Source organism: Paramormyrops kingsleyae, chromosome 10 (assembly GCF_048594095.1).
Source record: "Paramormyrops kingsleyae isolate MSU_618 chromosome 10, PKINGS_0.4, whole genome shotgun sequence".
NCBI classification, from domain to species: domain Eukaryota; kingdom Metazoa; phylum Chordata; class Actinopteri; order Osteoglossiformes; family Mormyridae; genus Paramormyrops; species Paramormyrops kingsleyae.
In genome coordinates this window covers 8,535,183-8,546,682 of record NC_132806.1, presented here as the reverse complement: position 1 = coordinate 8,546,682, position 11,500 = coordinate 8,535,183, and the positions used below count along the sequence as shown (strand labels likewise).

Genomic DNA, 11,500 nt, shown 5'->3' with positions numbered 1-11,500 from the left:
CTGAGAGGTCCAGACTTTTATTCTAGGTAACTCTCTGTGTTATCACACTGTAAAAAAATCTGTAAAATAAGTCAAAAGTCTGGCAGCAGGCGTGTCAGACAGAACCTGTTAACGGTGAAAAATATTTTCAGAAAAGATGGTTAAAATCTGTTAAAATACAGTAACTTTAACTGATAGGAACACAAATTTATACCATACTTCAACAGGTTTTGTAAGTTTTCTAATACATTAAGTAAGTTTAATAAAATTTTTCAAGGTTGAATGATTATCTGTGTAAAAATAAGTTGTTAAATCACTAAATATTTTTGTTAAAAAAAAAGGAAAACTGTCAATTTTAATTAAATACTCTGTAAAACATTTAATTTAGCCTGTAATTTGAAGGTTTTTAAGCTATAACTAAAAATAAGCCTTGTCTGGTTTTGGAAGGACCATTTATCTATATGTACCACATAAACTATCTTGCCACCTGGTGCATGTTGTCCTGATGTGTCGTCTGACTGTTGTGAAGGACAAAAAAAAGCTTTTTCCTGGCACACCTTCCAAATAATCTGTTAGCACAAAGGGGGGGCGTCTGATAGTTTTTTAGAGACGTGGTAACCTTAAGATTTTACTTGATCTTGTAATTCACCAACAGTCATCCTTGGGGATTTTTTGCCTCTCTTACAATCCTCCTCACTGTAAGTGGGGAAAAACAATCTTGGGTCCTCTTCCAGGGGGCTTCCAGTTGTTGTCCACTTTTTTATTATTGCCATAACAGTAGAAATGGACATTTTAACAGTGGATCTTCCTGCTGTTGTCTTGGCAGATGTATCTGCCATTTCATTCCCCTCAACTCCTATATGGGCTGGCACCCAAACAAAAGTTAAATAAGCTCCTGATTGTAGAAGACTGTCTGCTAGCTGTACTATTTCAAATATAATATCCTGTCTGGATTCTGAATGACACCTTTTAATGCTGAACTGGAATCAGAAGCAATTACTGGAATCTTACGCTTATTGCCTTCCACCCAAAGCAGAGCCAAACATATTGTGACCAATTCTGCTGTGTACACACCTCAGTCATGTCAAATCTTGTAGCGGTTACTAATTTTAGCCATGGAATTACATAGGCAACTACCACTCTCTTATCATTCCTCTTAGATGCATCTGTATACAGTTACATCTTCTCTGTATTTTTCCACCACATATCACAGCTCTCCACCCTCTATCTATCCACAACACCTGCCCTCTTCTCTTCCAATAGCCTCAAGTCAACAGACAATTCTTTAAGAATCCATGATGGTTTTGTTGGAAAGACTACAGTGAGACTTATTTTAAATGAATTCAATTTCATTTCCTTCACATTTCATTTAATCATCCAACCATAACTTCTCCCTAAACCCTTCTCTCGCTCTTGACATTGCACTTTCACTGTGACCCCTCAGATTTGCCCAATACACCAGGCCCAGTTGACCTCTCCTAAGGTGGAGGGGCATCTCCTCCATCTCCACCTGGATGGCTGCCACTGGTGTAGTTTAAACAGCTCCACAACAGAGCCTTATCGCTTGATTTTGGTTCACATCCAGCTTATTAAGTAATGTTTTAGTCACAGATCCATACACTATGCTTCCATAATGGAGTACAGACCTAATCAGTCCCGTGTAGATCGTATTTAAGACGTCCCACTCCCTCCCCATTCCACTCCACATAAACACCTCATTACATTTAACACTTTCTTACATTTGTCAATCATTTTTTGTATATGCATTGACTATGTTAGTCTTTTATCAAACCATATACCCAAATATTTATAATATTCAACCCTTTCAAGTTCAGTCCCAGACCATTTAATCTTCTGATTCGTAGCTATTTCCTTTCTGGAAAAAAGGGGTCTTCGTTTTATCCAATGAAATCCTAAAATCACATTGAAGGGCCCATTTTCCACTGCATTAACTGCCTGCTGCATCTTATTTACCACAAATTCTCTTTTCCATATGGCACCGGGGTTTTGGCAGATATTACACCTTTCGACAGGTAGTTTTTAAAAATTGCCTTTTGGGATCTCCTCAGCACATGAGCACTTCCAGCTGAGAATATTTCAGATTGTCTCAGGGACACCAGAAACACTGGGTCATGATGATGACATTATGGTGTTTGGCAAAGACCAGCTGGATCATGACGATAGACAATGCGAAGTTCACCAGAAGTTTGATAATGCTGGACTCACTCTAAATGAAAAACATGAGTTTGTGGTGAATTATGTGAACTTCCTGGGACATAAAATAAGTGATGAAGGGACTGAGGCAAACCCAGATAAAATTAAAGCCATTATCAACTTCAGAGTATTGAAGGAGTGAGACACTTCATTAAAAGCAATGGTAGGCCGGGGGGGGAGGCATTGTGGGACGGTTGTTATGTCTTAGGCCTTAGGCATGAAGATGTTTTGGAACTGGTACTGCGTGTCCTTGCCTTGCAGCAGCCTGCCCATAGTCAGTTTCACAGCCCAAAAGACCTTGGAGAGTCAGGCAGCAGGAAACTCCTGGGGGGGGGGCACCTACATGAAGGGATTCGAAACTGCTGCAAATGGTTAGGCCCAGGGCAGTGTACAGAGTGTTGTAGAACTAGAATGGAGTTGCAGTGTTATATGGTACAGTTTACTATAAGTGTATAAGCACGATTTATCATGCACCCACAGTATATAAGCTTGATAGTAGAAGCCCATTGGGAAAAAACCATATTTTGAGTATTGGGCGGGTGCTAGGTGAAAGGTTATATGTTTGTTAATTATGTTTGTTGTGTGTTTAAAGCTTGGTATTCTATGACCAATCAGGACTTAGAAGTCCTTGTAGAGGATTTGGAGTTAGAGTATTTTAACTTATTGATTTTTGTGTAGCCAGAACGCTGTGCTGGATTGCTGAACAAATGAGAAAACTTTGCTCACCATCTGCAAGGTTTGGAGTCTGATTCGTAGTTCTACCAAGGGGGTGTTAGGATAATTAGAAAGGTTGAATAGATCATTTTTCCTTCCACAGGGATAGTGAACTATGTTGGCAAGTTTTCTCCCTGCTTGCCCACTCTCACAAAGTTGAAAAATGACAATACCTGGACATGGAACACAGAGCAAGAGGATTCTTTAGGGGAAGTAAAGAAGGAACTAGTACAGTTAGTACAGTACAGTGCAAAAAGAGAAACTGGTGTCAGCAGATGCATCATCATATGGCTTCGGAGGAGAGCTAATGCAGAAACAGCAGATGTAGAATACAGACCAGTAGTGTACTTACCCAGGAGTCTGACACCCACTGAAACCCAATATGCAGAAATCGAAAAACAGCCCCTTGCCACGACGTAGGCGTGTGAACGCCTGACTGCATATTTCTTGAGTTTTGACTTCCCGGTGCATACAGACCACAAGCCTCTGATCTTGCTAATCTCTTGAGTACTTGATGATTTACCTCAATGAATACTCAGATTGAGACTGAGGGCGATGAGATTCAAGTACAGAAGCATTCACGTTGCAGGAAGACAACTGGGGACAGGTGATGCATTGCCACTAGGAGAGTAACACACTGGAAAGGCAGTGTGCATTGATCATGTCATGGAGCGCATACCAGCACTAAAAATGAAACTAGAACAGATTAGATACATGCAGAACAAAGACAGAACCATGAGACAAATAAGTGTCTTCATGGACAGAAGCTGGTCTATGTACAGGAAAACAGTCCCAGATAATCTCTTACCATACTAGCTGTACTGACTGGATATTCATGTATCAGAGGATATCCTGCTGAAGGGAGAACAAGTCCTTAGTCTGGCATCCATGTGCAGAGAGATGCCTGAAAAAATTCACCAGGGACACTCTGACATGACAAAATGCATCGCCAAGGCGCAACAGTCCATGGCCTGTCCTTCAGCTTAGGGAAGGAAAATAAGGCTGTTTATGTTTACAAGAAAGTAGTAATGCTGTTAATGTTTACAAAAAGACACACTGCCGTTACAGTACTGTTTTGTTCTATTACTAGCAGGATAAGACTGAAAAGAAGAGTAAAGCAATACAGTGATTCCCTATTGCGGAAGTTACGTTCCAGACTTTAAATACCCCTCCCACACGCTTTAAGAGCAATAGGTGCAGAAAATCCACAATATAGAAAGACCATATAAATAAACATTCTTTTATAATTTAAGCCTTAAATTGTAGGGCTTAAAACAAAACGAAAAGTTCACAAAAAGTTTGCTCACAACAATTGGACCACAAGCAAGGTACGCGATACGCAGAGAACTGTGATGCATTGGGGAAAAATCCACGATATAGCGGGGGCGTGACAGTTGAACCGCGATATAGCGGGGGATCACTGTATGTTAATTCATTAAAGTGGGAGGTGTAGTACAACCATGTCAGGACACTAGGGGGCACTAAAGTATTGGGGAATTGGACATACAGCGAATTGGGAGTAAATAAAATAAGTTCACAGTTGTCGTTGTTGTCTGTTTGAAATTCCAAGATTCACAACAGAACATTATACAGTTTCTGAGTAGGAACATTGTTTTACATTAAAGCAAGTAATTCCATTGGGTGTTTGAGTTATGAAATTAATGACTGGAATCTACCCAGGCAAAGGTCTTTCATTTCGATATAATAACCTGTGGAACTGAATTTGTATTCAAACGAAAATAAAAAAGAAATTTTCTTTCTTGGAAAAGAACTATCTGTTTGACTGTATGCTTATCATTTGTTGGCAGTTTATCTATGTGTGTTGCTATGGTGACTATGTCTAAAACCAACATCTCTTACATTACTTTAACAAATCAGGCTATGTGATTGGTTCACTGAGACCTATAATTAGACTCTGGATGTATCTGTGGTTAGTGACATCACTAACAGAAGCATGAGGCCAAAGAGCAGGAGGGGAACAAGAGCTTTCGAAAAACAAGTAAGTGACAGTATAAACTTTGCAGTTGATATTTTAACATCACAGTACATTGGGAAATATTAGAGTAAAATGATAAAATGTAATTATATTATACATTTTAGATTAATTTGCTTTCCTGATGCAACTTCATCTTCCTCTGGGTTTAAAACCTTCAGAGACAGTACTGCAGCCTTTATTAAACAAAGCAATTTAACTTCTAAAAATACAACTGGATAAAATGTAAGCAATACCTTTTTAACAATGACGCCATAATTTCACTGGAGTGTATATAAGCAATCTGTTGCTCACAGAGTTAACTCTCTGTAGACACGCACATAGAGCCCCCAAGACCGAAGCCTAAATTGCAAGTTTTATTTTTGGGGGGAGGGGGGGCTTTATAAATAGAGCTGTGAACCCTGCTCTCTGCTGTTTCCTCTTCTGTGTCACTTAGTTGCATTTTCTGTGCTCTTATTCTTCATGGGACATTAAAGAGCAGGACGCTGTGACACCACAGTGACTTTTTACACATACATGTCTCACTGCAGCCACTTTCTGCATCTCATTCTGTTCCTGTTGCAGCTACAGTCTACAGTACACTGCCAGAGAAACCAGTTGAGTGGTGTCAGAAAGCTGTTTTCAGGACTAAATTCCCATATGTGAGACAGAATGAGTCTTCAGCTGTATCCTGAATTAATCTCAATATGCCACAGAATATGCTTATAAAGCAGGGGTGGCCAATCTTATGCATTAAGGGCCACATTGTATGCAGATTTTACTGCAATTCCCTAATTAGATTAATTAGAGGACTGGTTGGCTGAAGAGTCCTCAGACTTGCGTTTGAACAGCTGACCAAAAGGTTATCCCAGAAACCTGCAAACACACTGGCCCTTTGTGGATAAGATTAGCTACCCCTGTTATAATCTGTACCTTGATAGATTAGAGAGAATCTAAAGAGGAGTCCAATCATTTATATGTGGAACATCCACTGTCATTACCAGCTTTAATCATATCAGTGTAACAATGTTCATATTCAACCAAACCAAATTCTGAGGGAAAATTAAAATCAGTGATGACAAAAATGAAGTTGTGCTTCGTGTAAATATTTCATTTTCATTCTCCATTTCAGTATATACTGTGATGATATGTAAATGTCACAAGGCGTACATTTTAAACCCATTAACTGAATGCAAAGGTATTTGTAACAAAACGAAGACACACATAGAAAGTATTGTATAGTAATGGAAAAATGTAGTGCTATACTCAGCATCCGGTCACATGACAGCTTTAATCTGAGGTGCCACATTTCTCGTTGAACTCCTGCTCAGTACGAGTATCGATATGGACAATCAAGCACATTTACTCTCCTGGGTTATTTTGTCTGTCCTCTCAGGTAATGTTTCTGATAACTCTTCTATGAGAAACATAATTTGTTAGTGCTGGTTGTTAGAAATATCAGACTTGATTTACACAAATTCGAACTCAGGTTATTGTTTGAAATAAGTAATTTTAAAGTGATTCCATGAAGATACAAACTCTCACAAACTGAGTTTGTCCATGTGAAACACATGTGACGGAAATAGACAACTGACATGTATGACAATGTAACATGAACTTGTACAATGCATATAGTTGCACAAAAATGCTAAATTAAGTAAAGGTGATAGTTTTTACTATCTAATTAGATGTATTTACTATCTATGTTTAAAAAGGTTATAGAAGCTTGTTTTAATTTTGCTGGCTAATGAAATGTGTTTGTTGTCCTGAAGGTGTGACCAGTGTAAATCTGCAATGCTGCAGCACAGGAGAAACTGTTTATATGCAAATACCAGACAGCAGTATAAAGTCTGTACAATGGAAATATGGTAACTGCATTTTCGCTACTGGTAAAATTAGGTACAATTCCTCAACTGAAGTTGTTCAAAATTTCACACTTAAAATTACTAACATCCAGAAGAACTGGAGTGGTGACATTACTGCATATGGCTATGATTCGAATGGGAAACATCTGCTGACAGAGACACATCATTTGGTGGTGCTGGGTATGTTTAAAACTTCTCATTCCTGGTTTGAATCTGATGTACTCATTATATTAGAGATTTCTAATTGTAGCTTAAAAATATCTTTAGGACAGTATCTATCCTTTTTGTTCATCTGTTATTTTTAGGTCACCCTGTGGTTGAATTCCTCACTTGTGCTCATGGCACATCTGTGTTTTACTGTGCTGGTGACAATGGGGATGATACTCTGTACACATGGACTGTCAGAGATGATGTCCTGGGTGAGGAGAAGGTATTCAGTAACAGCAGTAAACACATTTCTGTGGAGGTGCTTTCAGGAAGCGTCAATTGCACTGTGGAAAAGAAGAACTGCACTGTTCAGAGTGAACCTGTCAGCTTTAACTGTACAAGTAAGTTTAATTAACTAATTCATATACATTCATTATAGTGTGTGTGTGTGTGTGTGTATGTGTATACACACACACATACACACATCACACATAGAGTTTATACAGCACTGTGCAAAAGTCTCAGAATCAAAATAAATGTTTAAGGCTATTTATCCTTATAGTAAGTGTACTTTTGCTCAGAACAAAAACACATTATTTAGAATTAGAACATGTGCAAATTAAGAGTAACAGAATAAAAACTACTAAGAATTTCTTCTGTTCTCCATAAAGTTACTGGTATCTAGTTGGATGGCTAGATGATCACTGCTTCACTTCCCAAACCTCTCTGCAGAGGCTCCCCAGCCATTCCATGTGTTTATTAAATTTCACCACCAGCTCACCTAATTAATTAATTTAATTAGTTAAAAAAGTCAGTGAGATACTGAATAGCAATACAAAGTTTGCTAATACATGGGTGTATTCTATGGTTGCTGCAAATACTGGGGTGATTTTAGCAGACATTTTGAAATGGCTAAAATGACACCCTTTCACAGCCATAATAGCATATAGTTACACACCAAAATTAAGATAATTTAAACATAATTTCTTTGACTGCACAGTACTGTGTGTATGTATGTGTGTATGTACACTCACCTAAAGGACTATTAGGAACACCTGTTCAATTTCTCATTAATGTAATTATCTAATCAACCAGTCACATGGCAGTTGCTTCAATGCATTTAGGGGTGTGGTCCTGGTCAAGACAATCTCCTGAACTCCAAACTGAATGTCAGAATGGGAAGGCAAGGTGATTTAAGCAATTTTGAGCATGGCATGGTTGTTGGTGCCAGACGGGCCGGTCTGAGTATTTCACAATCTGCTCAGTTACTGGATTTTCACGCACAACCATTTCTAGGGTTTACAAAGAATGGTGTGCAAAGGGAAAAACATCCAGTATGCGGCAGTCCTGTGGGCGAAAATGCCTTGTTGATGCTAGAGGTCAGAGGAGAATGGCCCGACTGATTCAAGCTGATAGAAGAGCAACTTTGACTGAAATAACCACTCGTTACAACCGAGGTATGCAGCAAAGCATTTGTGAAGCCACAACATGCACAACCTTGAGGCGGATGGGCTACAACAGCAGAAGACCCCACCGGGTACCACTCATCTCCACTACAAATAGGAAAAAGAGGCTACAATTTGCACGAGCTCATCAAAATTGGACAGTTGAAGACTGGAAAAATGTTGCCTGGTCTGATGAGTCTCGATTTCTGTTGAGACATTCAAATGGTAGAGTCAGAATTTGGCGTAAACAGAATGAGAACATGGATCCATCATGCCTTGTTACCACTGTGCAGGCTGGTGGTGGTGGTGTAATGGTGTGGGGGATGTTTTCTTGGCACACTTTAGGCCCCTTAGTGCCAATTGGGCATCGTTTAAATGCCACGGCCTACCTGAGCATTGTTTCTGACCATGTCCATCCCTTTATGACCACCATGTACCCATCCTCTGATGGCTACTTCCAGCAGGATAATGCACCATGTCACAAAGCTCAAATCATTTCAAATTGGTTTCTTGAACATGACAGTGAGTTCACTGTACTAAAATAGCCCCCACAGTCACCAGATCTCAACCCAATAGAGCATCTTTGGGATGTGGTGGAACGGGAGCTTCGTGCCCTGGATGTGCATCCCACAAATCTCCATCAACTGCAAGATGCTATCCTATCAATATGGGCCAACATTTCTAAAGAATGCTTTCAGCACCTTGTTGAATCAATGCCACGTAGAATTAAGGCAGTTCTGAAGGCGAAAGGGGGTCAAACAACGTATTAGTATGGTGTTCCTAATAATCCTTTAGGTGAGTGTATATTTACACATACAAACACCCGTCATCTTTTAATGCTCTAAGTCAAACTCAAATACCTTTATTAAATTATTTTAAATATAACATTAACAGACATGTGTCAGTTAAAACCATTTAATTTATGCACTAAATGTAAAAGGACAATTTTCCCAAAGGGATCAATATAGTATCACTATTTCAGAAATGAGATTTATTTTATAAATGATTAACAATAACAGTTTCTGAAAACATTGCTGAAAGCTGATAAATTACCTTTAATTTTGTGTCTGTCCACAGAAATTCCCACTCCCTGGTGTCTGACTGCTCTGACCGGCGTCTCTGTCTTGATGCTGTGCCTGACTGTGGCTGGGATCTCATTCTGCTTTCTAAGATGGTACAAGAAACACCGTTTAAGTAAGTCGTGCATTTTATATGTTAATAGGATTTTTATAAATATCCTTTACCTTTTGTCTAAAGCTTGTGATTTTTTAATTTAGTGAATAGTTAAATATCATTGTGTATATAAATATGACCATATATATGCATATACATATTTTTAAATAATCTATACATTTCCCGTCGGGGTATATTTTAGCTAGAGCCTTTCATTTTGTCTTTTAGGCACCAAATCAGAAAATTCCAGTGTCTCACCAACGCCAGTTAATGAGGATATTGTTTACAGTGAAGTCAGAGTTGCAATGCAGCGCAGATGATTCAACTAACTTTAGTTCAACTACAGAATCACAGTGTTCAGCTGATTATACCGTCTTGTATATCTTGCTGGTAATCCAGGATTTTTGGGATGTGCGCCAGAGCCATACAATACTGAACAATGGATATGTGTATTAGGTCTGTGTTAAGCTGAGCTATTATTTGAATACTTTTAAAACTAATTCAATATAGACTTTATGCAGAAAGCTGGTATATGTATAGATAAAGGAAGTGAAACCAAGTGTCAGTTGAGCAGCGGTCCAGCCTTTCTGGGCTTATAGGGACTGTGGGGTCTGCAGCTTTGTCTCTGAATATGAACATTGTTACACTGATATGATTAAAGCTGGTAATGACAGTGGTTGTTCCACATATAAATGATTGGATTCCTCCCAGGCCATTGATATTAATGTGCACATATAATTATGTAAATATATGGATACAATACATAAAAACACTTACATTATTAAAAAAAACTTTTTGGACTGTCAGTGATGGTGTCCTGGTTGAGGAGAGGGTGTTCAGTAACAGCAGTAAACGCATTTCTGTGGAGACAATATCTGGAAGAGCTGCAATATTCAGAGTGATCATGTCAAAGAGTCCTAAACGAGATTGATTATTAAAGATCTTTATGGGCCATGTGCAACAGGAATGCTTGTCTGTTTGCTACACTTGGTTACAAGAAAATTAGAAATAATACTTAACAGTGCAAAAATAGAGAATATGCTTCTTATAAAAGTGCAGTAGCAGAGCCATAATGTGTAGATACCACAGGTATGACATATGGATGACTCATATATTTTTAAAGTATTTCATTAATACAGTGAAAACCGCTTACAGTGATCATGGATATAGTGATCAACTGCTTATATGGATCAAAAAGCTTGGGACAGAATCATTCCTGTACAAATACCTTTTAAATAATTTGCTTATAGTAATCAAGTAGTCTGCTTCCAGTGTTCATTTTGGGTCTTTTTAAACAGGACAGCATATTGAAAAAGTAAGACAGCGGTTATTCTTTTTTTCTTTACTTTGATAGCCCTACTTTGCCTTGCGGTAACTCGTCTGCTGCTGGCCAGCTACCTGAGGCTAATGCTGTGTGCACAGAAAACATGACGGAAAAATAAAGTTATTCTCACTCAATGTCAAATACAGATTCATCAAAGCTTATTATAAACCGCCAAAAATGAGCCACAGAGATGCAGCAGCGAAACTACTATAAGCGTTTTGAGACAATTTAATGTTGTGAAAATACAACATGTAAATAAAATTGAACTGAATATTTATGTACAATACTGTACTGTACTATAACATATTTGAATTATTCACAGTTCAGTAATTTAATTTGAACAGTACCGTTATTTGAAAAGCATCTGAAACAGCTGTACTGTATTTTGAAATAAATAAAATAAATAAATCAACAAATCAATGTCAATAAAAATTACGTAAATAGTGACGATGTCCATTTTATTGCTTTATTTTCCTGTAATAAATATACATATGTCAGATGGTAATCTGTCTGATACAAAGAAGAAAAGAATCAGTTATAATGATCATCTGGGGCGGCACAGTAGCGCAGTGGTTAGCGCTGCTGCTGCCTCACAGCAAGTAGGGCCTGGGTATCATGCCGCGCACAGGACGAGTGAGCAGGGAGCGTGGAATCCAAGAACACAGGG

At 38.4% G+C, this 11,500-nt stretch overlaps 1 protein-coding gene across 3 annotated transcripts; it reads left to right on the top strand.

Annotated features, from left to right (window-relative positions):
- Positions 1 to 4,843: 4,843 nt before the first annotated feature.
- LOC140577629 (uncharacterized) lies at positions 4,844 to 11,248 on the top strand. 3 transcript variants are annotated; one of them, XM_072717248.1, is made up of 6 exons: positions 4,862 to 4,906; positions 5,465 to 6,275; positions 6,652 to 6,924; positions 7,050 to 7,292; positions 9,414 to 9,530; positions 9,738 to 11,248. In XM_072717248.1, exons 2-6 carry the CDS (start codon positions 6,224 to 6,226, stop codon positions 9,827 to 9,829), a joined length of 777 nt encoding a protein of 258 aa, XP_072573349.1. In that variant the 5' UTR covers positions 4,862 to 4,906; positions 5,465 to 6,223; the 3' UTR covers positions 9,830 to 11,248. The 3 variants fall into 3 exon arrangements, with proteins under 3 accessions (XP_072573350.1, XP_072573351.1, XP_072573349.1); XM_072717249.1 differs by lacking the exon at positions 5,465 to 6,275 and having other exon boundaries at positions 4,844 to 4,906; XM_072717250.1 differs by lacking the exon at positions 5,465 to 6,275 and having other exon boundaries at positions 4,857 to 4,906; positions 6,837 to 6,924.
- The last annotated feature ends 252 nt before the right edge of the window (positions 11,249 to 11,500 follow it).